The 27881-nt window shown below is 35.7% G+C and overlaps 1 protein-coding gene across 1 annotated transcript; it reads left to right on the forward strand.

Moving 5' to 3' along the window:
- The first annotated feature begins 6235 nt into the window (after nucleotides 1-6235).
- Nucleotides 6236-27708, forward strand: LOC114302106 (kinesin-like protein KIN-UB). The gene is made up of 19 exons (XM_028247077.2): nucleotides 6236-6718; nucleotides 9431-9531; nucleotides 9661-9783; nucleotides 11223-11408; nucleotides 11615-11836; nucleotides 11971-12127; nucleotides 13397-13546; nucleotides 19265-19353; nucleotides 19734-19937; nucleotides 20161-20283; nucleotides 22392-22526; nucleotides 22628-22759; nucleotides 24490-24625; nucleotides 24717-24809; nucleotides 25760-25885; nucleotides 26035-26160; nucleotides 26603-26746; nucleotides 27060-27188; nucleotides 27280-27708. The coding sequence occupies exons 1-19, from the start codon at nucleotides 6547-6549 to the stop codon at nucleotides 27438-27440; spliced, it is 2709 nt and encodes a 902-aa protein (XP_028102878.2). The 5' UTR covers nucleotides 6236-6546; the 3' UTR covers nucleotides 27441-27708.
- The last annotated feature ends 173 nt before the right edge of the window (nucleotides 27709-27881 follow it).

Below are 27881 nucleotides of genomic sequence, written 5' to 3' on the forward strand. Positions count from 1 at the left end.
TAACCTGGTTCTAATATCAACTGTCACGGCCTTGGTTTTTCCGAGCCAACCGTGCGGCCTTAGATGCTTATGTACGCCTTGCTTGCACCTAAGTAAGCCTTCTTTAGAAGAGAGCTAGAAGAAGTTTGCACACACAAGAGAGACTTAGAGAAACTTAAAGAGAGCTCTTGGAGAATGCTTTGCTTGTATTGCTTGAATGCTTTGGATTACACTTGGTTCATTTAGGTGGTTTGGGCAAATGAGGCCCTCCTCCTTTTATAGGCTACATAGAACATTCTAGAACTACACTAATAGAGAGTGTTCTAGACACTTCCTACCATTACATCTTATAGACTATTCTATATCTACAAGGATGGAGAGGATTCTAGATCCTTCCCCTATCTTCTCAAAGAACCTATTCAAGAAGTATGTACAAGCTTCTAGTCTTATGTACAATTGTCTACAATACTCTAGGGAGTTCTAGATGCTTCCAACATCCTCCATGGTCTTCATATTTTCTCAAGTCTTCCAAGAGCTTCCAGAATATTCCGTTAGCCTTCCTTCCTTGAGACTTCCTTGTGGTAGGTAATTCTATCATGGTAATTCAGCGGGGCGTGACACTTGGCTTTGGTAGCCTCAAGATCGGCTTTGGCGACTTCGGCTTTGGCTTCAGCCTCGGTCGTTTTTGCTTTCTTCTCCGCTTAATTCTAAGTAGCCCTAGAAGCCTTGGCTTGATCCAGCAGAGTATGATTGTTGGCTTCGACATGATTGAGTGAGGAAAGGAGTTTGGCAGCGTCTTGAGTTTTTTTTGCCAACTCATTCCTTGTCATCTATGTCTTGACTGCGTATGAATGCGCGTGCTGGATGACCTGCAAGGATTGAAATAGGTTAGAAAAATTTGACTAAGCGTTGAAAAACCTTAAAAGGGTAAATAAGAAGACTTACCAGGATTGAGTGCTGCATCATCAGGCCGTTCTCATACTCATGGAGGTCGGCCATATGGTTCATATCTTCTGGTAGGAGCACAGCCGTTGAGATTGTGGGATTAGTTAAGCTAGAGCAGAAGTGGAGGGTTGCTCTACTAGGTTTGATGAAGAGGCCTAATCTGCCATTGGCAATGAAGCAACTGTTGGAGTTGTTGCTGATGGGAGAGTCTTGCTTGGGCATGGGACATCGGGTAACGTGGACTTGTAGGTTGGGATATAATTAAGCAGCAAAAGGGCTTTGTGCTTATTAATATCTAAACCTAAAAGCCTTTTTAGATCGAGGTTGGGAAAAAAGGTTTGCCAAAAATCCTTTGCGGGCTGGGGAAGAGCTGCAAAAAGAAGTGAGAAGAAAAACATTCAAAAAACAGATATATACTGACAAGTCCTAGCTGAAATATGATTAAAAGGGTAACTCAGCTCTTACTATCGCCCTTTTTAAACACCGATCGACGTAGATGATAGAGATGAAGGTTGTCGTCAGGCGCAAATTCTCAATTGTTCGAGACAATAAAGTAATCATCTCCCGCACCTTTGTTAGAGTCTGGGAGGTCTGCTATTAGTTTGTAGGCAGTGGACCTGGGCTTAAGGTAGTAGATGTAGCCTTTTTCAGACTTAAGGTCACACATGGTATAGCAGAATTGGATGTTGGCTAAAGTAATCCAAGCTTTTTCTCGGTGTGCTAGTTCGATTATGCCATTGATGACCGTATATGAGTTTATGACAAGTTGCATAGGATTAAGTTTGTAATAGTGGAGGATTTCATAAAAGAGAGTGTCTAGGGGAAACCGAAGTCCACATTCGATGAAGGCAACCACTGGTAAGGGCATGAAATCTTCATCTGGCATGATAGAGTCCTCTTTCCCAGCTACCTTAATCTGGATGTTGGCTGCGATAGAAAACTCTCTCCTAAAATACTCAAGTTTTTCTAGGGTATCTATCATCCACCTGAACACACCCATTATCTCGGCAGGAAGGGGTTGGGCAACAGAGTGATGGATATAGGTTTGAATACCTCGACTAAAACCTAAACAGGCATTGGTGCAAGGGTTTTTGAAGATCTAAGAGTGGCTCATTTCGATTTTCCTAAAGAACAAGATTCTAAAGCAAATCCCAATTCGAGAAACTACATAAACAGGAATTTAGGGAAAAATCTCGAAATACAACAAGAAAAACAGAAAAATGAGCATGATTCGAAGTCAAAACGCATCAAAGGCAAACAAAATTCAAGAATCAAACAAAGCAAAAATATTGAAAGAAAAAGCAGTGCCAGACATTCAAAGTGACTAGTACAATGTGCCAAATATGTGATTAGTCATACGAATGGCAGTCCAAAAAACATGAAAAATTACAAATGTTGTGTGAGTGTGTGAAAACAATGTGCACAAATCACAAGCAAATGCAATGACGAAAGTTTGAGAAACAAGACAGATTCAAGAACAGAGAATGTCTCATACTAAACATAGTACAACTACGAAAACAGATATAACTCCCACAGCAATAGATACGGAGTGGAACATATGGCAAAACTCAAAAAGAAGATACATTGAAGAACATGACTAGGGAGTAAAAAGAAGAAACTAAGGACTCATTGAGTGAAGCCGACAGAAAAAATGTCGGAATGAGTCGCGCCGAAGTTAGACGGCGTAAATAATCGGAACCAAATGACGAAATACTCGTCGGAAGAGATGATTGAAGCAGTTGCAGAAAACTCGAAATCACAACAATGGAGGGTTTTTTGAAGTTTAGAGAGAAAAAAATTGAGCACATAGAGAAATCAATTTTGCAAAAGTGAAGAGGCAATAAGAGAGAGTAAGAGTTTTGTCAAAAAATTCGAAAATGCGACAAACTATAATGAAATGCCTAGGACGACGTGCCTGTCAGGCGGCGTGGGCAAATCGATGTGACTTAGTGACGCATGACTAGCACGAGCCAGTAGGGGCGTGACACGTGGAGGAAACGGTTGAGAAAACTGTGCGTGACAGCTTATACACAGATAAAACTCTTGAAGTTCTTGATTTAATGAAGCAAAAACCTAGGCTAGAGGAACGATCTCGGTTGAAGAACTCAAAGAACTTGGTTCTTGGTTCTTGGTAAAGATGGACAGTTGAGTCCTGGGTACTTGAAGCCGACGAGTAATGATCTCGGTCGTAGAAGAAAGAATGAATTTTAACCGATATGGTAAATGAACAAGCGATATAGGTTCTATCACCTTAGATTATTGAGGTAATAAAACTTAGGAAGCAGTTGTGGGGACATATTTTGAGAATGACAGCACGTGGCCAAGGTGACACCGAAGTGTCAGTCGAGGTACCACGTGGCCTGGTCTTGATACCAAGGTGATCTTGGCTAAGCTAAGGTTACTTGCGGAGATGCTGGAATCCGAGATGAGCGGATAAGTGACAAGAGTCTTAGAATAGGGGAGGGTCTTAGTCTAGATAAAGATAAAGCTCTTATGGAGTTTGTCCCTATCTAGCTGAGAGTCCAAGATGAGTATTAAGTCTAAGTTCATTGAAGTTAGGCTTCTACATGGATCAGGTCACTGCTGGGTATAAAGACAAGGTACCCTCATAGGTTTGAGGTAAGTACATTCTTGGGAATTTAAGCACAATTTGTTATTTTTGAGAGATTTTTAATTACTGACTTGAACGTCGGAGTGTCCCCGGGTAGACGAACTACCGTCAGATTCTTATCTTTTTGTGACAGGTTGTTCTGGTTTAATGTATTCTATCGGTACTTTCTAACTGAGTTCCTGCTTTGATTGTGTGATAGGAAATTAACACTTATATGAATAATTGGTTGATTAATTATTGAGTTTGGTTGATTAATTATTGAATTTGAAAAGTGGGGTAAAATAATGAAGTGGTTAATAATGGTATTAGTGGGGTAAACTCATAATTTGAAAAAGCCGTACCAAGCCAACCTTCCCACGATACTGGTTTGCACAATTTAAGTCACCCACGCGGGCGGTCTGTTTTAACACCACTTGTCCACCCACCACGCGGGCGGTCTGTTTTAACACCACTTGTCCACCCACTTTAATCAATCTTTCGCTCAAATCGGAGTGGCATTTTCGTACTTTCAGTAACATATTATATTCATTCAAGGAAGGAAGACCGGAAATTATTCGGTGCTCTTATGATATCATGTGCTATTCCATCTACCAGTCACTAATTTTTTTTAATATTTTAAAAAATATTTTTAAATAAATTTTGATTTGTCCTTAGTGATTTTTTTTCTTGTTAGTTATTTTTTACAACTTTTTATATGTAACTAATCTAAATACTTTTTAAAAACTTAAAAAATTATGAAAATATAAAAAAAATCCCAACAAAAATATATGAGTGTTTTAATAAAAAATTATTTATTTTTAATTTTTTAAAAAATATAAAAACATTTATTAAAGACAAATAAAAATTTATTTAAATACAAAAAAAATTAAGAAACTTTAGTTTATGGTCTATAATATTAAGATTTTATAAGATAGATGACATGCAACATTTTCGTAATAATTGAAATCTCTCAACATTATTACAAAGAAATTTCGACATAGAGAAATTTCAAAAAAAATTTCATACAACCTTCAACATAACAAAAAAAAAAAAAAAAAAAAAAAAATTACTACAAATTATTGCAAATCATCGAGTCAAAGAAATCAAACATTGAAAAATACATTTCTCTCAACAACAACACATTAAAAAACTCACTTCTTCAAGTCAATTTCTAATTAAATGAATTCAAAACTTATCAAACAGAACTTTCTAATAATTGTTTTACATCGACATGCACGTACTCGACTAACTTTCCATAGCTCAAATCCCTTGCAAATGAACGCTTCAAAGACAAGTTCGTACTAGCAAAAACGTATATTCAAATTTCAATCTTAGTCTCATTCAATTGAAGAACCGAATTTGGAGATCAAAAGAGACTTGAAAATGCAACCACCTTCCACTGTCGCTGTTGTGTCGCCATTGCCTCTTTTTTGTCTAAAGAGCTAAGAATAGAAAAAGTAGAGAGAAAGGGGGTGTGTGGGTCTGGTATGGGTGTGTGTGTAGGTACGGTGTGGGTGAGTTGAGCAAGTTTTATACTGAAGGACCTTTAACTAGCAGAAAAAATTATGTTAGACCTTTCTTACTATCCAAAGTTAGAGAGTGATATTTTATTAATTGACAAATGCTAACAAATGTCCCTTCAGCATTGTTTAATGTTAAGAAGTGTATAAAAAGTACCTTAAAAATATGTAAAAATATTCAAAAGTGTATTGATTTTAATAAAAGTGCATTGAAGTTAGTAAAAAGTGTATTGTGTTTTACAAATATTTTGTCTTTTACTTATATTATAAAAATACTTATTAACAAGACTCTTATTAATTTTCCCAAAAATTAAACTAAAAAGATTAAGAGGTTATTTGGAATTATCTAAATAAGTGCACTTTTTAATTTTTTATAAAAAAATATATAGAAAAATAGACAAATAATATAACATAAAAAAGATAAAAAAATAAAAAAAATACACTTTTATAGTTCTACCCAAACAACCCCTAAGGCATCGTTTGGGAATAAACTATTTTAGTAACTTTTTTATGAAAACAGGTGCAGAAAAATAAAGAAAGTAATGTGACAACTTATAGTGATTTTTTTTTTATCTAAAACACATAATTTCTAAACAAGGCCTAAATACACAATTTATTTTTATTTTTTAAAATTTCTTTCCTGCCTTAACACAAAATCCTAGCACTCACTCTCTATGAGTGTTTAGAAAATTACTATTTTAATTGGTTATTTTAATTTTTGGTTATTTTAGGCTTCGTTTGGGGAGTGGGTTGGCTTTTAACTATTTTAGTCTGAGGTTAAAAAATCTCGTTTAAGAAGGATTTTTTTAGCTTTTTTGAATTTTTATGAGAGAAAGAATGTAATAATTATGGCTTGGATATGGTGTTTTGTCTTATTAGGCTAAAAAGACTATTTTATCTTTTTGTGGTTAAAATAGCTCCAAACCCAACTCAATCCAACCCTTTTTTCCAAACGAAGCCTTAATAGATTAAAATTTTTGTATTTAGAAAGATAATTGAATTTTTTTATAGTTAGATATGATATTTATAAGAGAAAAAGTAAAATAATTATGAGTTTAATGTTATATTTTATCTTATTAATTATTTTAACTTATTTTATTTTTTTATAAATTTTAGTCAAAAAAAGTCAAAAAATAGCCTTTGCCAAACACACCATCTGTTAATCACGACTAACCTGGGCACGACTCCCTCATGACCTAGTACCACTGAATAACTTCTTCGGAAAGACCCCACTCCACCTGCGACCGTCTCTCTCTTCCACCCTCTTCCACTCCGCTAAAGCACAGCACTCACAGGACCCACCCTCCCATCTCTGTCTCTCTCTCTTGTTTGATTTGAACTCCAAACCCCCTCAATTCCTCAAACACATCACTCATCCCTTTCACTGATCTCTCTCTCTCTCTCTCTCTCTCTCTCTTCTTTGTTTGAACTTTAACCGGCAAACTTCAATTATACATATATACATACATAAAATGAGGAGGGAGAGCATTTGAATTCTAGAGAGAGCAATTGATGGCTTCCGGCGGTGGTTACAGGAATGGCATTCATAAGGGGACGGTGAAGGTAGATCGGCCGGTCTCTGCTCCGTCGCATCTCCGAACTTCTTCTTCCTTCAAATCCAAACTTCCTGTCCGCCGCAGCAGCCCTTCCTCTCTCGGCGGAGCCGCCAAGGACGACGCCTCCGGTCAGTTCCCTACAACTCAATTTTTTTTTTTTAATGCAATTTTGGAAATGCGATCTAGAAACTTTGTACTTGTTGATCAAGCTAGATTAGACAATGTGATGTTGAATATTTGGTTTTATTTTAATTTTTTTTTTTTGATTGTATCAAGGAGCTCGTGTTTCAAGTAATGTGGTTTGGAAACTTGTTCTGTTACTTCAAAATCAAGTGGATTCCACAGCCTGAATTGGAAAACCTGATTTTAAGCTGGAGAGTTTTGAGTTCAATGCATTAGTGATTTGGTTAATTTATATTCTAAAATGGTTGATGTATTCTTTAGTAATTTTGAGTGGTTATGCACGATGCAGCATTTTTGGGGCAAAAGAATTGATAACATGTGGTCTGAACCCAGGGGAGGAGCCAGGAATCCTCCATCGGGGGCTGGAAGAAAGAAATGGTGTAGATTTTCACATAGCAGAAAGGTCTGGCCGAGTTTAAAAGGATTAAATAATTGTTAAAATATAAATCTGTATTTTGAATAATAATAATTATTAAATTTACACATGCTATCTACTTTTTGTAAGTCTATAGTCCTATTTCCTATTTACATTTTTTCCCAATATGTGCAAGCATTTGATGCAATTTTTGCTTTATGAGATTAAAATAGCTTAAAGAAGTTAGAAAAATGGCTAATTATTGAAAAGTGAGGAGAGTAATAGTAATATTCTTTTTTGTTTTTTGATTATTAATTTTCAACTTATAAGAATTTGCACTAAACCTCCCTTATGTAATTATTTTGAATATTATTCAATGTACTTGCGCCCATAAAGCTTCATAAGTGGTTTAATTTAAAAAAAAAAAACATTATAGGAATCCACATGAGAAATCAATTTCCTTTTTCTAGCATAACTTAAGAAAATTAAAAAAAAAAAAGGGATTTTGCCAATCAAATAGACTATATTCTCAAATGAAAATTTTGGAGGGTCATTCTTTCTTTCCCTTGGTCTTGCATCAGCTTGATGCTTTTTCAATAAAACTCATTATTTATCAAAAAAAAAAAATTTGGAGGGTCATTACATGAGGCATTTTAGAGGACAATGAGGTTTCTAAAATTTTTGGGGGTGCGGGATGTAGTGATGCCCTCGCCAAGCGCCATTCTCAGTTCTAGCAGCAGACGGGCAGGTTGTGCCTGAATTCAGATCGGACTAGAATCTTCTTGTTTGAGCTGCTCCCACGCACGCAGACTGGAAGATCTCACTTGTCCTGGACTGGAGATTAGTACAACAATGATGATTAGTACAACAATGATGAAAAAATGACAAAATAAAAACTTCTCCCATCGCATCATTAAGCGGTGTAGGATTGAAGATCAGGTCCATGATTCGAGTCAAATTGACTTTCCCTCTCATCTCAGGGTGAGGCAAGGAATTCAATTGGATGTTCGTTGTTCAATATCTCGGCTGCTAAAGCAGTTGTACTAGATGTTCCTCTGATGCAGAGTGGATGAAGTTACCTGCAAAATTATAATTATCAGATCTGTGACTTAGGTTCGAACAGATAATATATTGCCTACTCTGATACTATGTTAATTTGTTGATCACTAACACATCTAAATGCTTGAACTGTTAGAGATTGGGGTTACTTTATTATTTATGTTCTCACCAATATTACCAGGACAATGACTACCTCGAGCTAGACATAGTTGTGAACCCCAGCTTTAATTAGACAAATCTGCATTTGGTTGTGGTGGTGCTGGTTGTTGTCTACTTTTAGTTTGTCCTCACTCCACATACCTCTGCAAATATCATGCTGGAAGACAATCTCCATAGCTGTGACTTTATGCACAAGAAGATTGACAATGCAAATATCATGTCCAACTGACAACTTTTGAGTGAGGGATGCTAAAGTAGGCACAACTCTAGGCACTTTAAAAACCACTCTAGACACTAATACGAAGTGCAAGTTGAAGCTAAAGGTGCCATGAGTGAGGTATGCTAAAATAGGGACATAATTAAGGTGAGATTTTGAATCCTTTTTTGAATGAAGACACAACTTTAAGTTTAATCTTCTCAAACCAAATTTAAAAAAAAAAAAAAAGATTTTATAAAAGCAATTGTGTAGTATTATTGTTATTATTTTCTCACCTAAATTGGTTATTAAGAGTAAATAATCAATTGGATGATAACAACTTTGTCATGTTATCGATTAATGTTTAATTAGAATTTATACTTTCAATATTACAATTTCAGCTCTGAATTGGTAAGTTTTTCTCCAACTTGTTTTTGAGGTGAACATCTTGATCTTTTTAGTCTCCATCTTTTTTTGTAATGGATATATTTGTTGAAGGAACAAAAGAATAAAGGTTGAAGATAACAAAGAGAGAAACAATGAAGAGAGGAAAGCAAAAGCTTGTTCTGCATTACTGAAAATGAAATGAGTTACAGGCCTAGATTATATTCTGAATACGTTCTTGTTACAAATCTGAAACTACGTGTACAGGTGGCTTCAGTTTGTTACAAACAGTTAATTGAAGTTAGAATTGTTTGTGAGTTTGTTATTTGATTTAGCACAAACAATATTAGTGTTAAAATTTTTACGGATTAGAAATCCTATTATTGTTTGACATCACAATTTGTAATTGCTAGATTGGGTTATTTGATATTTGCTTCTTCCCTAATTTCCCACCCAACAATGAATGATGAAGTTGTACTGATAAATTTTGGTGTTTCTGAACAGTCTCTGGAAGAGTAAGAGTGGCTGTAAGATTGCGACCCCAAAATGTTGAGGAGTCGGTGGCAGATGCAGATTTTGCAGACTGTGTGGAATTGCAGCCAGAGGTGCTCAATCTTGTTCCTCAAACAGTTTAGATTCTAATGTTATCTTAAAAAGCATCTGAACTTCTGTCTTTTGGTTAGAGATGTTCTTTCTCATGATGCGTATTTAATTGGAATTTTGCTATACCTCAGCTTAAAAGGTTGAAACTTCGAAAGAACAATTGGGATTCAGATACCTATGAGTTCGATGAGGTGCTCACTGAATTTGCATCACAGAAGCGTGTCTATGAAGTTGTTGCAAAGCCTGTTGTGGAGGTTCGTTGTGTTTGTGGTATATTTGAAATTAAATATTTTTGCAATTACTTCTTTATTTGGCTTCTAGGAATCATACACGAACAACTGATGTTCCCAAGTGAGCTTATTTTTCTATCTCATATTACCTTTGTTTCTGAAGCCACTTCTTCAAGTTAAAACGTTTGCTATTCCTTTGTTGAGGAATACATTATTGTGTATATATGAGCGAAATGTTTTACTTGTTCTTCTATTGAAAGACTCAAAAGAAGGTTAATTGACTACGTAGTCTTCATACTATAACCACAAATTATCTATTACTATAATCATGACAAAGTGTAAGTAGTTTTTAAGAGGAAAATTCAAGGTTTTATGTGAATATTTAGTTTTTAAATTTCAGCTTGAGTGAAGCTGTTTGCTATAGGGCTGAAATGACACTGTGTTTTAACTTGAAATCCTTTTAAGATCCTTCAGAGCTCATCTCTTTTTACTTTTCTTGTTTTATATATTTTCCAAATCCCTTGCATCTAATGGATGAATTTGCAAAGTGAGATGATGACACAACTCATTTATTTGTGCCTTGTTGATGTATTGGTTGATACATGCAGATGTTGACTAAGTGACTAAAAATTGGCTGATGGGTTATGATAACTTTATTTGTTACAATCTCTCCCCCTTTCCACCAAAAAATAAAAAAATACACAACCATAAGTAATCCATTATACATGAAAAAAATGAAGTGGATTCAGTAGATTATTACTAGACAGTTTGAGCAAATACTTTGTTAAATTGGAGCATTGGTAGTAATCCTTCTACGCTTGTTTGGCTGATGAGTTTAGAAATATTCCATTCAGATATTACTAGGAAATTGAAGGCAGTGGCTTCATCTCTAGTATTCCCAATTGCTTGCATCATGGTTGATTATATGAAATGAGGGTGCCACTATATTGGATTGTGATGGTTCCTGGGCCCAACCAAGTTTGCTTGGAGTGATTTGCAGTATCAGTTGTTAAAGCTCTCTGTTTTCTCCAAGCTTGTTGGTAGGGTACTATTGTAAAAGCTACCCATTCCTTGGCTTGCAACTTTTAAGGCCTCTCTGAAGGCAGGTTAATGTTGTCCAGCAACTTTGTGTTTTCTGTGTTCTGTAACATACATGGCATTCGTAAACTAACATTGGTTAAAAAATTAGTGTATCTTCTTGTGATGCCTGAATTCCCTCAATTGAAGGTTGTAATTCTCTCTGTCCGCCTAAAAAAAATTGTTTTCTTGCATGACATTGTCTACTTTTATATAGAGTCTGTTTTCTATTACTCTTTGTGTCTGAGGTTTGAGGAAGCTCCTAAAATCTATTTTTCATTCCCATATTTGATAATCTATGACAGTATTACTTCAAACGCATGTCATATGTTTTATCTTGTTTTGAGCTTTTGAAACAGTTATTGAGATGCCTTCGTTTTTTGTAGAGTGTTCTGGACGGTTACAATGGAACAGTGATGGCTTATGGTCAGACCGGCACAGGGAAGACGTATACTCTTGGACGTCTGGGTGATGAAGACACTTCTGCTCGTGGTATCATGGTTCGTGCCATGGAGGATATATTAGCAGATATCTCTTTGCAAACTGATTCTGTCTCGGTCTCATATTTGCAGGTTGTTATGTCCTTGTTTCAAAATTACTTAATTATATTACGGTTACTATTGTGAAATTTTATTTGCAATAGGTAATATTTTCTTTATCAAGTTATATATTACGGACTACAAACTATTTGGAGCATTTCATCGTGTCAAACTCTCTAAATAGTCAAGATATATGCCTTCCCAATTTGTCTAATATTATCATCGTAAATGGCATGCAGCTTTATATGGAGACGATCCAGGACCTCCTAAATCCAGCAAATGATAATATTGCCATTGTTGAAGATCCAAAATCTGGGGATGTTTCAGTACCAGGTGCAACCGTTGTGGAAATTAGAAACCAACAGAGTTTTCTGGAGTTACTACGGTTAGGAGAAGCTCATCGATTTGCTGCTAACACGAAATTAAATACCGAATCTTCTCGCAGTCATGCTATTCTCATGGTGAATCAATGAGCTGTTATTTTATCACAAAATATTAATTGTCCCACACATCACGTTTTTCATAATACCTTCTTAGTATTCATTTTTTGTATATTACTTAAGCGGGATATAGTATTCATTTTGACTCAATGCAGGTACAAATTAGGAAGTCTTTCTTGGGAAGAGAATCTGATTTTCCAAATGAAAATGATGATTCCTCTTACTCGGTCAATTCGTTTAAACCAACTGTTATTCGCAAAGGCAAGCTGGTTCTTGTAGATCTTGCTGGTTCTGAGAGAATTCACAAGTCAGGTGCGTACAAAACTTATGGGCTTTTGCTTTTCAGATAAATAATTTAAATGTGATTTACTCCTTATAGACAATGTTTTTGGTTCATTGTCCATCTAAGTATGGTATATAGTCTGCACGCTTTTGCATATTTGTTATCAACATGTTTTATTTTAACACTTAGTGGGTGTTTGGGAAGTGAGTTTTTATGTAGGTTTTTTTAGTTGTAGGATATTATTGGATAAAAAAAATTTGGTGTTTGGAAAGATAGTTGGGTTTTTTTGTGGCTGGATGTGATGTTTGTGAGAGAAAAAATAAAATGGATGTGATGTTTGTGAGAGAAAAAATGAAATGATTATGGGGTTGGATGTGATATTTTGTTTGGATTTATTTTTTTTGGTTGTGCAAAAACTATGTCTTTTAGTGAAAAAATCAAAAAAAACCCAACTCCTCCGCTTGCCAAACACCGCCTTAGTAATGGAGGTGTATCATGGAGATTCACTCTTCGTATACTGATTTAGATGATTTCTTGAGTAATAAGCCTAATGAAGACTGACCTGGATGAAATGGAGAAGAAATTGTACAAAGATGACAATGTCAACAATGTAAACCTCTATGGAGGAGCTCAGAAGTTGCAGCCAACTTGTTTGTATAAACCTAACGAGGACTGACCTGACCTCCAATATTTTCTAATGCAATGCAAATTACTTCTAGTCATTACTGAAAAGTTTTGACATATCAGTTTATCACATTTTTGGGTGTTTGTACGTGCACTCAGACATACATCAGCTGTATCTGGAATGTATCAAAAGGAAAGCTATCATATATACGATATCTCTCGCTGTTACCAAACAGTGTAGAGCCCTTGCGGAATTTATTGATTTCTCTAAACTGTAACATAGTTTGGGTGATTGTCAAAGAGTCTTTTTTGTTAGTCTCTTAAAACCTTTTTGGTTAAAGATTTTTTATTTTAATTTCGATGGTCTTACCAAAATGGATGTATCATATATGAAAAAAAGATGTGTATGTTTTAATATATAAAAAAAATAAAAAAACCCATATACATAACGAGCTGTTCATGTTATACAGGCACAAGACGTCAGACTTTAACTTTTGGATATCTTGACTGTGTTTGTACATGCAAGTCTCTCTCCATAGATCTAGTGGGAAACTTAAAATTGTTGTTGATTATGCAATTTTTTGAAACCCGTGAATGTCATTTGATATATCTTCAGAATGATTTTTTTTTTTTAAATTTGTCATTTGCAAATTTCTCTCTTTTATTTCTGGTAGGAAGTGAGGGACATATCTTAGAGGAAGCCAAATCAATCAATCTGTCACTAAGTGCGTTAGGGAAGTGTATAAATGCATTGGCAGAAAATAGTGCTCACGTGCCAGTTCGAGACTCCAAGCTTACAAGATTGCTTAGAGATTCGTTTGGAGGTAATCTTTTCACCATACAATAGTGTTAAATAAATTGATGTATATTATTGATTGATATTGTGTTATGTATTACAACTCCTATATATAGAAGAGAAGGTGGTAGTAGGTGTAGTGTAGTGGAGGTGGTAGGTGAAGTGGGTGCTAGTGGAGATGGTAGGTGGAGGAGTAAATTGGTAAATTCTAACAGCCCCCCGCAAACTCAAGGAGGATAGAAACTAACCAACTTGAGTTTGGAGAGAGGAACAAAACAAGAAAATACATAAAAATAAAATAAAAAACAAAGATAGGAGACACTGTATGGTCGTGTCAGACCGTTGGTGAAGACACTGAAAGGTGGTGTCATAACGTGGTAGAGGACACTGGATGGTGGTGTCATAACGTGGTAGAGGACACTGTAGGGTGGTGTCATAACGTGGTAGAGGACACTGTAGGGTGGTGTCATAACGTGGTAGAGGACACTGTATGGTGGTGTCATAACGGGGTAGAGGACACTGTATGGGGGTGTCATAACGTTGTAGAGGACACTGTATGGTGGTGTCAGACCGATATAGAAGACAGTTTATGGGGTCATGTCGGACCGTTGAAAATGCTAACCGGAATCAAATGTCGGGACAGTTTATAGGGTCTTGTCGGACCGTTGTAAAAGTTGCACCCTCAAAAGGTGTGCCCAATTTTTCAAAAGGCGTGCCATCAAAAGGCGTGCCCAATTCATCAAAAGGTGTGCCGGACATGATGGCGAGGCACGTGGGCGCCTTGGCTTGCGTGCCCGTTTGTCGGCTGGTGGCAAGAGGCGCGCGATGCGCGTGGCTGCCTTGGCTATAAGATGGAGGCGGAGGCTGAGGCTGAGGCTGAGAAAAACTGCGAAAAAAAAACTCTGAAAAAAAACTCTTCTTCGTTTTGCTGAGAGAGATAGTCTGTAACACTCTGTTGCCCAGAAAAATGGCCTCGTCCTCGTCTTCTCGTGGACTGCTCACCCTCTTTCCCGACCTCAACGAGTCAACAAGAGAGACAACTGGTGCGGTGGCACTGGAACCTCAACCAAGCGCCCCAGAGTTTACTCCGTTGAACTTTCCGATGCGGTCTGTGGAGCAAAGAATGGCAGTGCAGTCGGATGTGGAGGCCAATCAGTATACTTTGAAGGCATGTGTGGAAAGCATGACGGCGGTCACAAATTTGTCGAACCGGCTGCAGAGCAGGACAAATGAGGTGCAGTATTTAAACTCCCAGCTGGCTCTGCTCCAACGCATGTATAAGGATGCGCGAGCAGAGATAAGCGTGCTAAGGGCAGAAAACAAGGAGCTGAAGCGGAAGGCCACCGTGATGTTCCGATTTGGAGGGCCGCCATATGCGGCAGTGGAGGAGCAGGGAGTAAATGTGCTCGGTGGCGTGGGAAATCCGGAGGCAACACCGGCAAGGGCTGGCCAAGACGGAGGCAAGAAGAAAAGACCGGCGGCAGAGTAGAGAAGAAAATCCTGCCTGTGGATGTGGTTTTTTTTTTTTTTTTTTTTTTTTGTGTAAAATTGTGATCGGGGTTGAGCCCCTGATATGAATAAAATGAGTTTGGTGTGCAGTTCGTCTTCTTCCTCTTTGTTTTTTTTTTTTTGTTTTGTTTTTTTTTTTTTTTTTTAAATAAAATAAATAAATAAATAAATAAAATAAAAGAAGAAAAAGGAAAGTGGAGTAACGTGGGTGATGATAATGTTTTGTGAGTGGAGAATAAAGAAAAGAAAAGAAAGGGGTTGTTTGAAGAATAAAAAATAAAAATAAAAAAGTGTCTGCCATGTGCATGCGTGTGACGAGTGCATTTGTTTGTTTTTTTTTTTTTTTAATGAACATTTGCAGAGCTGTCCACCGCTCTCCTGGAAACATCTGTGTGTGTCACCCGAAATAAAGAGAGTGGGTGATATTATATTCAGAAAGTGGGCGGTGAGAGGCATGCCCATGTGGGGCAATGGCTTAAGCATGAATGCTGAAATCACCCATCTTGGTGTAAGAATTGGTTTGCAAGCAGGAAGTTCCTGTTGAGTAAACTTCGAATATTTGGGTCGCTTGGAATTTCGTCTGGGTGCTGAAGAATCAGTTGATCCAGCAGCAGCAGCAGCGCCTCCTCCGGAGCTTGAAGACGGGGCATTTGAATTCATTGAAGTAGAGCTTTCTTTGACGGACACAACCCAACCCAACTACTGATGATGATGATTAAAAAAATCACCCAAGAAAGATGGATCAAAAATGAAGAGGATGATGAAGGTATATGCGATCAAAATATTCAAAACACACACGTATGTATTACGAGCCAGGGGAGGATGAGAAGCTATATCACTTATGCTATGAGTCTGCTTCAGGAAAAAAGTTCAACCGAGATTGTATTCAAGGCGATGGGTAGAGCTATCAACAAAACTGTAACTATTGTGGAGTTAATCAAGAGGAGGATTGTTGGATACATCTTCTGTCGGGTACCAGCCGCCTCTACCAGCTGACCAGGTCAAGGCATGGACTGAATTTGATTATGAAGGAGAAGGATCACCTACTGGTCGTGGAAGGGGCTGCGGTGGTATTCCGGAGGGGTTTTCCGGCGCTTCTGAGCTTTGAATGGACAGAACAGAGAGGTAAGAGAGAGGTAAGAGAAGTTACAGTCTGGGTATGTGTAGAGGTCCGGCGGGCAGCCAAGGCGAAGCTGCCGCCCGCCGGTGAAGCAGAATGAATAGGTTCTTAACCTTGCTCTGATACCATGTTAAATAAATTGATGTATATTATTGATTGATATTGTGTTATGTATTACAACTCCTATATATAGAAGAGAAGGTGGTAGTAGGTGTAGTGTAGTGGAGGTGGTAGGTGAAGTGGGTGCTAGTGGAGATGGTAGGTGGAGGAGTAAATTGGTAAATTCTAACAAATAGACATGTAAATAACTTATTCCGTTACTTGAACTTTGAGAAAGCAGTTAATAAGATGGCAGTCTTTATTGTTGATATGAACAAACTACTTGTTTTGTTTACTTTTCCTAAAGGAATATTACTTCACCGTTTTAAAAGATGCCAACCTTCGATTTTATAATTATTATTTGTTTTTAGGACTTTGGCCAGAGGTCTCATTTTACAGACTTATTTGATGCTACGTCCCTAAACAATATTTTATAGCCCTTTAGTCCCCTTAAATTTCATATACTGAAAATACCCACTGTGCTAATAATATGGATGACTAAAATTGTTCCTGAGATGCTTGCCATCACCATCCTATTGAAAAAAAAAGTGAATATTTTCCGATGTTGCTAGAATTTGAATTTTCGAGTTTATAATTTTCAGAAATTTCAAATTAAAAATGTAAGTTTCACTTTTTTCTAATTCATGATGTAACTATAAATTGGTAACTAAAATAAATGAAATCTCACTCTCTTCACAAACTTAGAAATTCCATCCCAAAACTATGAAATTTCATCCCTTCAGTTTTGTAAAAATGATAAATTTCAGCCAAAAATTGTGAAATTTCATTCCAAAACGAAGTATTTCTAACCCAAAATTTAGGAATCTCATTCCTAAAATTAATAAATTGGGGTTAAAATGTGAAATTTCATCCCAAATTTCTTATTTTCACAAAATTGAGTGAGAAATTTCATTGTTTTGTAAAAATAAGAAATTTCAAACCAAAATTGTGAAAAGATGAGAAATTTTATCCAAAAAATAAGAAATTTCTTCCGAAAACTCAAAAAAATTTCTTCTAAAATTGACAAATTTTATTGAGATCAAAGAAATCTCATCCCAAATTGAGAAATTGGGATAAAACTGATTTCACAAATAAAGTGAGTAAATTCACAAATTGACAAAATTTTCAGCTTTAAATTTTAGAACTATCTTAATTTTGAAACTGAGAAATTTCTTCGTTTTGAAATTTACATGTTCCATATTTTTGAAATTGATAAATTTCTCAATTTTGAAATTGTGAATTCTATCTTTTTCACAGTTTCAACAAAAAGAAAAAAATTCTTACTTCTAAGAAACTAAGGAAATTTTCATTTTACAATATCTCACTTTGTAACAGTCAATTGAATTTTAAAACAAATAAAATCTCTCACACAAATACACATACAAAGTTAGGCATTTCACAATTTGGGGAAGTTTCATAATTTTGAATTTAGAAATTTCTAAATTGTGAAACTCAGAAAATGAGAATGTAACAATCATTTGAAACTAAAAGAAAAATGAAATCTCTCTTCCCCTATCTAACATAACTTTACAAAAAATGAAAAGTTCCATTGTTTTGAAATTTCAATTTTACATAACTGAGTAATTTCTTAGTTTCACCCAATTAAGAATTCTTAGTTTTTAATTATTCATGGAACAAGCAAATTGTAAACTAAAAGATATAAGAGGAATTCATCAAAGAGAATTTTGAAATTAAGAGAAATGAAATATTTCTCTCAATAGAATAGTCAAGGCTGGAAAATGTAAGAATTGGGCTGGGGGTTGGGTTGGGAGGAGGCGTCGGAAGGCGTGGTTGCTTGCTGGTCATGGTTTGATGTGGCTAATTTGGTTGGAGCGGAATAGGCGCATTTTCAGGGTATGTCTTGTTCGGTTCCATGGTTGGAGAGGCGATTGCTTACTGTGTTTCATAGTTGGGTTACGATATCAGTAGATCCGGATGTGTTGACTTTTGTAGATTTTGTAGAGACATGATCAGTGAGTCGTTTGGGTTTTTGTTCATGGTTTTATTTCTTATTTGCTAGCTTAACGCTAAGCTAGCTCTTGTATTCTTTGCATCATCTTGATGTTTTTTCAATAAAGTTTGCTTATTTATCAAAAAAAAAAAGAGCTGGAAAGTGTAAAATTTCTTGTGATGTGTATACATAAATAGATATGTATATGCACACAAATTCACAATGAAATATGTCTGTTCTTGTCAAAAGTACTGTATTTACTAGAAGAAAAGAAAATGAGAAATTTTCATATTAACATTGGAAACCAAAAATTGATAATGCATATAGGGAATTTTCGTGTTAGATTATGCTAACTGTTGTATACAGTAACTTTACCAAAAAAATTAGCTTTTTATTTTTACATAATTTAATATTCAATATAAATCTTGACCAGTAGATTCCAAAAATATAAATTTTATTAAAACGGATGTGTATATTGAAAGTTGTGACATTTTAAAGTTTCAAATTAAAAATGTAATAGACAGTCAACAATGGTCCATACAATAAATTCATAAAAAAATTATGTTTTTATTTTACATAATTTTATTTCCAAATTGATCTTGTTTGATAAATCTCAACGAGTAAGTTCCAAAAATATTAATTTTATTGAAAATTTATGTGTAAAATGAAAGTCATAACATTTTAAAGTTCAAAACACAACAAAAGAAATTGCCAAGCCAGTGCACATTGATATGCACGAGCATTGGTCCCTTGAGTTGCATCTTTCCTTCTGTGAGCTCCGTCCCTTTCATTAAAGAATTATGTGATCCAAAACATAAAAACTGTTTAACAATAAGAATTTGTGGATTAAAATTTAGATTGGGACTAAAACCAGTAGGACCTCTAAAAAGTGAATTTTTGGGTAATTTAACCTTTTGCCTTTAATAAAAAAATCCTATGGAACGCTCTAGAGACTGACAATGATGACCAGTGTTATTATTATTATTTTTGGCATTTCCTTTTGTTTTAATCTACTAAAAAAAGGGAAAATTCTATTGATTTTCCTTACATTGATTTATATCTTGCAGGTACAGCAAGAACTTCATTAATTGTGACTATCGGCCCATCACCACGCCATCGAGCAGAGACTGCAAGTACAATATTGTTCGGCCAAAGGGTGAGTAATCAGATCTGGAGGCTTATCATTCAAATGGAAAAGGATTGATTCTTCTTGATGCTTTAATTGGAGTAACTGCAGAAATTTGTTGTTACAGACAGAATACAATTATGTTCTGTAGCTGACACAGCAGTCCGTGCATTCTGTAGAAAGTATCAAACATACCTTCTTATGCATCTTAAAAGCGCAGGATAAATTTGTGTTTCACTGCTTCTTGGCCTCTATATTCTTACTACATCTGTTTTAGTTTTCTATGGTTAGAATAGTCCAGATATATATATGTGTGCATCATTTATGTATGTGGATAATTATCAGAGTCGGAATTAGTGTAACATGAGTAATTGGTGATTATGTTGGCTATTACTTTCAATTTGTAACAGGCTATGAAGGTGGAGAATATGTTGAAAATTAAGGAGGAATTTGATTACAAAAGTTTGTCTAGAAGGCTTGAGATGCAACTTGACAAACTTATTGCTGAGAATGAGAGGCAGCAGAAAGCTTTTGAGGATGAAATTGAAAGAGTAACTTTAGAAGCACGAAGTCATGTCTCTGAGGCCGAAAGAAACTTTGTGGATGCATTGGAGGTTAGTTGAAGTGTCTATTTCTCACTCTTAAAATGCTGTTGTTCTAAAGTTCTGATTCTTGATAACGAGTTTGTGAAGAACAATTTCTTGTATATTTGACTCTGGTCGAACTCAAGGTATATTTTTTTGTTCTGTTATGTTCTCCTGTACATAACATGTTTGGTTTAGTGTTTCATTTAAGTTTGCTAGTTGATGCTCCTTAAATATCTATTTTTGTATGTAGAGAGAGAGAATGAAATGTCAGATGGATTATATGGAATCAATTAAAATGCTTGAGGAAAAGTGGGAGCTGAATCACATAAAGCATGGCAAGAATGGCTTCATTGATGGCACTTACAGTGGAGAGGTAGTCCAATAGGTGAACTGTATCTTGTTTTATGTTCTCGAAATGATATATTATATTAGGTTGAGAATTTTTTATTATCTTTGAATGATGTATTATATATATGATGGATAGTAAATATATAAAATTATACGTATTGCGCATGTCTAACGTTTCGTGTCCTACAAATTTTTGAAAATTATCAAGTTAGCATTTCCGTGTCATGTTTCCATGATTCTTAGATCAAGAACATTCTCAAGAGAATTAGTATATCATGCAAAGGAACAAAATTAATGGATTTGTGAGGTGAATGATAAAGAACAATATCAAGAGCAGTCTTAGCATCAGATGAAGAGACATGAGTATTAGACTTGGGAGGCGTTGAGGATATCAGATTATGAGACTCATTAGTAATGTCATCATCAATTGAACAATTAAAAGTTGATTCTGAGACTAAATCAACATCTTGCTAGGATACTACTGACTCAACAGTTTCTTAAGTGCCATAACAAGTACTAATTCAATCTCAAGCTGCAACTTTAGGTGGTCGGACTAAGGTTTCCCTAAGCCCAGTCCGAGTTGCACTGAAGGCTGTCCAAGCCTTCCCTGAGCTGCCAAGCCCAAGCCCTCCCCGAGATTAAATTAATTTATTCTTTACCCAATGCCTCCTCGATCCCCACCAGTAATATTGTGAGATGTCCTGCAAGTTGTTAGGTGTGACTGATTATTTAATGATGGTATTGTCCAGTATTGCCAATGTAGCATTTTTACGGGTTGGTTGCTCTTTACTGTCTTCATGTTGATAGAGACCAGTGTTGTCAAAATCGTACGATACAATATGTGTCATATAAAAAAAAGATTTGTATTGCAGACTTGTATCGTTAGTGACTTGAATCATGAGATATGTTTCCATATCACATGATTCTATATCGTATCGCTATTCAACTTATATCGCATGATTAATTAATTTTTACATTCTTCTTCACCTTTGGCTCCGTTAGCCTACTTTCTCACTATGAATCACCATAGTTTACACTTAATGAACAGTCATGAACTATATTATTAAAAAAAAAAATCCCATACAAAAAAGACCCAAATTCAAATAAACTCGCAAGAAAAAATGACTAATACTCTTTTTGCTATAAGAAATTAAACTGCTGTCATGAATCTAATTTGTTGAATTTACATATAACTTATTGACCAATTTGGTCATTGGTTACATGATTTAGTAATTTATTTTGCAATACATTTATGTATGTTACTTATGATATACGATACGATACATGATACGTATCACAATTCGACAACACTGATGGAGACTACATAGAATATTATATTTGATTATTTGTTTACCATTTTCTTTTTGATGACCGTTATTCTTGCAATTTTCATTTTGCTACGTGGTCTATATTGTTACTAATTGTGCACAAGCATATAGATTTGCATGTTAAATCCTGACCATAGTTGTTCAAGTGTACCTAGGCTCCAAAAAATCTTAGTGCTCATCAAGGGTTGAAGATAGCACTTCATTCTACGACCTGATAGGCCCTTTTTTAGTAACTTGAAATTTGATTACCAGATCAAGGACAGCGTTAACAGATTCCAATAGGCTATTTAGAAGTTCCATAGAAATGAATGATAAAACAGTTTTTTTCCTGATCAATGTGTATTTTGTTTCTAGGCTAAAAAACAAATTGCCACCGAGGCCACTAAAGTTGAATGGCTGTAATATAATAAATAAGATCATTTATTTCTCAAGGGTCTTTCAAGGTGACAGGTATGGTGTGTTTGCGTATAGGTGCACAATAATCCCATAATTTATATTCCTTCATGTTGCTATGTATATGAATTTGTAAGCATTTATTGAAGATCATAATGAACGTCTTACTCAACCTTGTTTTAGTTTAACTATGAGCAACTGGTATATCCTTAGAAAGTAATTGGATAGCCGATTTCATGACAATGTAGTCATGAGGGTTGATGTAGTTATGAACCTATGGTATCCGCTCTGGTATGAATCGTTCTTTTACTTGCTGTATTCAGTTACTAGATAGATTACTTAACCTTACGGGCATGAAATTAGTCCAAATTATTTTTTTGAATGATCTAATAGTTTTTCTTTTGGTATCCAGGGGCATGTGGGCTCAGCTAGTGAGGAAGTTTCTGAGGTCAAAAAGTTGCTTCAGAACAAAATTCATTTAAGAAAGGAAGATGAAGAAGACATTAACAATCTCAAAAATCAACTAGCTGAATTTACACCATCAGAGGTACTGTTTCACCCAATTATAACAAATGTTTGCTTAAGCTCTATTTTAATATTGTAAAGCTTAAGTGTCATGATAAATAATGGATTATTTTGGTGTACTAGGCAGATGGAACTGCAAATATTGTAAAGCTTCTAAGATTGCTAGAAGACGAAATGCTTCAGAAAAAGAAACTTGAAGAAGAAGTAATCAGATTAGAAAGCCAGTTGTCGGAATTGACTTTTAAAGCTGATCAGGTATGCCATTTACAAAAGTGAAACAAACTCATTTTGCTTTATTCAATGTACTTTATTTCCTTGTACAATGTTAGTACTAAGCCTCTTGCTTTTCACTTCAAACCAAACCAAGCCAAACCAAGCCAAACCAAGCTTTAAGTCCCATCAAATGGGGTCGACTGTATGAATTCTTCTTCTCCACTAGACTCTATCCAAGGCCATTTCGTTAGTCAAATTAAGGATATTCATATCTCTATTTAGTATATTAGTCCACGTCAATTTAGGTCTACCCCTTTCCTTAATACTATTATCTACCGTTACTGTATCGCATCTCTTTACTACTGTCTCTGTTGGTCTCCATTGTATATGATCAAATCATTTCAGTTTATTCTCTCTCAACTTACCTTCTATCGGTACTACTTCTACTCATTCTTGAATATACTCATTCCTAACTCTGTCTTTTCTAGTCTTGCCACACATCTACCTTAGTATTCTCATGTCAGTAATACTCATCTTATCTACATGTTATTTCTTAGTTGTCTAACATTTTGTCTCACACAATATCGTTAGTCTAATAGCCGTTTTATAGAACTTCCTTTTTAGTCTAATGGGTACTCGTTTATTGCATAGTACTCCAAACGCACCCCTCTACTTAAGCCATCCCGCTTTAATTCTATAGACTACATCTGCTCCAATCTCCCAGTCGTTGTGATAATCCATCCTAAATAACGAAAATATGCACTCTTAAGTAGTTCTTGGTTTTTAGTTTTCACTTTCCTCTGTTTCCATTGTGATTGTTACTAAAATTACACTTCATATATTCTGTCTTAATTCTACTTATCTTAAATCCTTTAGATTCAAGTGTTTTTCCCAAAATCTCGAACTTAGTGTTAACTCCTTCTCTAGTCTCATTTACTAACACGATATTATCTGCAAAAAGCATATACCATGGCACATCATCCTGGATATTGTGCGTCAACTCATCCATAACTAAAGCGAAAAGAAAATGACTTAAGGTTAATCCTTGGTGTAATCCTACAGTAATTGGAAATTCACTCGTCTCTCCAGCAGGCGATCTAATAGTGGTCACCACACCTTCATACATATCTCTAATTACATCAATATAACCTTTTGTCACCCCTTTCTTCTCTAACACCCACCAAATTATATCCCGAGGCACTCTATCATATGCTTTCTCAAGATCGATAAAAACCATATGAGTTTTTTTTTTCCCCTCTCTCTCTCTCTCTGTTACTCTCCTCAAAAGATAGATTGCTTCCATTGTTGACCTACCAGGCATAAACCAAATTGATTTTCTGACATTTCTGTTATATCTCACAATCGACGTTCTATTACTCTCTCCCACACTTTCATTGTGTGACACATTAACTTGATTCTAATGGAACAAATTGTTTTTCACATGGTAAAATATATGAGATAAGAGTCCAGGGGTCACTTGATTTGATTTTCTAAAGGGCCGAAGATGATGAGAGAAGATGTGGAAAAAGCTTATAATGGTTTCCCATATTCAATGTTTCTTCTTAGGAAATTTCTTCAAAAAACCAATTTATGCATTTTGCAGTAACTCTTTGTTTAGTGCATGAGTGAAAACCCTGAATTACTACCCCACTAAACCTCTCTAATGAAATTGAGTTCAAGCATTCCTGGCCATCCTTAGGATATGACATATTAGTACAGGTACTTACAAAATTCCTGAACCTATCTAACTTTAGTTTTGTGTTGATTGATAGACTAGAAGATATCTTGATAGAGGCAGGTCTGGGAATTCCTTTACTGGGTTAGATTCTCTTTCTCATATTAAACAGTCACCCCACAAAGATGTGGGTAATGGGCATGGATCATCAATCACCAATCTCCATGAACAAGGTACCAGTGTAATTGTGCAAAGTTATGTTCATTAAATCCTATTTGAGCCATATTTTTCTAAATAACTTTTCCCATCCATCAAGCTGTGCAGTTGGGTTGCAAAAGATCTTGTCATTGCTAGAGTCAGAAGATGCTAACGTACGGATTCATGCTGTAAAAGTGATGGCCAACCTTGCAGCTGAAGGTGTTTAAATTCTCTTTCCTTGAGACCTTGCTATTAGATATCTGCTGTTCCATTGTACTTTTGATGCTGTATGACAAGTAGAATGTAGATCACCTTGATATGCTTCTGATTAGGTTACCTTTAGAAATTGTTTAAAGTGAATTGCTTAATCGTCCAGATTTGAATCACTCATATTGTTGAGCTATAAGGTGATCGCAAAATGGTCATTGTACAATCATTTCAAGCAACTTGTTAACAAAATTCTTGTTTTAAACATCCTATTTTTTGCAAGAGGGGGAGAATGGGGAAGGTTTATTGAAAGAATAGAGCACAAGTGCGTAATTCGTTTCCAAAAATTAATATGAATGAAAAAAAGACTGAATAGGGTGAGCATAATTGACATGCATGATTCATCAAGATTGAACTGCAACAAACTCTAGTAATATTATGCACTAATCTTCTCTTACCTTTTTATCGCATTCAATATCTTGCTTGCAGAAGAAATGAGAAACATGTATGCAACAATGGTTCTGATAGCAAGACCTGTATAAAATATATTTTAACTGATAGCAGTGCTCAATAGAATGACGTTAAGAAACCTGATATGTTGCAATGGCTGTCTGTCATCATAAGGAAAAGAATATAACAAAAATGTCCATGTTTGAAGATAACTAAAAAAAAATTCTCGATTCTAAATGTCATTTGTATAGCTTCACTCTTTTTAGGGGCCTACGTTTGATGGGAGATCTATGCTAGTGATCTAAAATATAAGCTGAAAACCAATATGGAGACAAGTGGCCTGGACATGTACAATGCTAATTATATTTTTAGTTGTAATGTTTTGCTTGGTCTTGAAATCCAAATGCCATTGACTTAGTTCATAATTGTTCAGAATGCAATTCTTTGATAAAAATTGCTGGTACTATTTTGTTACACTTTGTGAGAATGTGTAGTAACATTGTACTATGCAGAAGCAAATCAGGAAAGGATTGTTGAAGCTGGGGGTCTCACTTCCTTGCTGATGCTTCTTAAAACCTTCGAGGATGAAACTGTTCGCAGAGTAGCAGCTGGTGCAATTGCAAACCTTGCCATGAATGGTTAGTGCTCATTTGTATGCCTCAACCCCGTCCTTTTTATTTTTTGTGTCATTTTCTTTGAGAGGACAGGTCATCTCTCTTGGGCTTGTGGTCTCACTTTGGTGTTTATGTATCATTTCTTATGTTAAGTTCTCTTTCTGTCCTTGCAGAAGCCAATCAGGAACTTATTATGGCTCAGGGTGGAATTGGTCTGTTGGCAATTACAGCAGCAGATGCCGAGGATCCTCAAACTTTGCGCATGGTTGCTGGAGCTATTGCTAATCTCTGCGGCAATGGTATAGACCGAACACTTCCTTGCATCATCTCTATTCATAACTTCTTTCCTGATCTTCTGCTCACTGTCATTTAGCTCCTGAGAAGGTTCCCCTCTCATGTTGAATTAAAGAACAGTTAGATGTCCTTGGGAGATCCAACTGAGGAAAATGTGAAATGAACACGTTGAAATATAATGGGATAACCTTGTTGAAAATGACCTTTTTGTTACTTCCACTAAATGGTTTGTTCTTTTTTATTTAAATGACATAGACTAGAAATTTAATTAATGAAGAAAAACTGTTCTAGTGTCTCTGGCCCAGTTAATTAAAAAGTTTCAATGAAACATTGAAGGTTCATCAAGGTTTTAAACTAGGTTAAATTTTTGGACTGGACAGTCTGCCTTATGCGGGTTTAAAGATTTGGAATCCCTTTTGATCCTTGCATAATGTATTGTTCTCCCAGATAAGCTGCAAATGAGGCTGAGGTCTGAAGGCGGTATTACGGCATTGCTACAAATGGTGAGATGTAGACATCCAGACGTGCTTTCCCAAGTTGCACGTGGAATTGCAAATTTTGCAAAATGTGAGTCCCGAGCATCTACTCATGGTGAGTGCCTTGGACGGTGGCCTGTCAAATGTTTGTTATTATTACCAGTCTTGACTATTGAAATGTCAATTTATAGGCATCTTTTGTATCCATTGACATACCCATGTTCCGGCGTGGTTGATTTTGAACCTAACATATTGTCACTTGCTCGCACTCATGGATCTAGGATTTTGCAATCACATTCAGATGTTATTACCAGAAAGTATATAAAAATGGAAAAGGAAAAAAAAAAAAGAAAAAGGGAGAGAGAGAGAGAGAGAGAGAGATTGGTTTTGCTTCTATAGTATGATGCTAATCTGGTACTGCGACTTAGGGACAAAAACCGGAAGATCTTTCTTGATAGAAGATGGTGCACTTCCTTGGATTGTACAAAATGCCAACAATGAGACCTCATTAATTAGGCGTCACACTGAGCTTGCACTCTGTCACTTGGCACAACATGGTAAGCAAACTTCTAACATTTCTATTATGGAAACCTATGCTCCACAAAGGAATTTCCTTAATTCATTCTTTTTTTAATTATGTAATTTCAGAAGTGAATGCAAACGACATGATTAGTGGAGGTGCTCTTTGGGAGTTAGTTCGTATTTCCCGTGACTGTTCACGAGAGGACATTAGAACTCTCGCTTGTAGGACTCTGACTTCCAGTCCAACCTTCCAATCTGAGTTGCGGCGACTGCATATAGAGGTATAGTTACTTCTGTGATGCCTTTGTTTGGATTGTTTTTCCAATTCCTACGAAGGAGCTCGGTTCGGAGATGTATACTTGTTAACTGTGCTAAATAATGGTTTCCCAGCAGATAAATACTCATTGAAATTTTTTCAAGTTGAGTTGGGGCTTGTAGTAGTCCTTGTTTGGTTTGTAGATGAAGAGGAGCCTAGTGAAACAACCCTACTCTGCTCCAGTTTTGAACTTTGTATAAATTGATTTGTTCAACCCTAATGAAAATATTATTTTATTAGTTTGAATGTTATGAGGTTTATTGTTGAAAAGATTTATTAGGCGAGGGTTGCTACATATTGCCAAATGAATTTTTCCAAATTTATTTTTCTTCGTGAAGAATGCTAGGATATATTATATTTAGAAAATAATGATTTATATGTATGTACACATGATCCTTAGATGCGCTGAGAT

This window comes from Camellia sinensis, chromosome 5, assembly GCF_055761805.1.
Source record: "Camellia sinensis isolate YWXY chromosome 5, ASM5576180v1, whole genome shotgun sequence".
In the NCBI taxonomy this organism is placed as follows: domain Eukaryota; kingdom Viridiplantae; phylum Streptophyta; class Magnoliopsida; order Ericales; family Theaceae; genus Camellia; species Camellia sinensis.

Coding starts and splice junctions, on each gene's coding strand:
- LOC114302106 (XM_028247077.2), top strand. CDS start 6,547: ATGGCTTCCGGCGGTGGTTACAGGAATGGCATTCATAAGGGGACGGTG. Junction 9,532..9,660: donor GTGTGGAATTGCAGCCAGAG/GTGCTCAATCTT, acceptor GCTATACCTCAG/CTTAAAAGGTTGAAACTTCG. Junction 26,161..26,602: donor TGCTAATCTCTGCGGCAATG/GTATAGACCGAA, acceptor TTGTTCTCCCAG/ATAAGCTGCAAATGAGGCTG.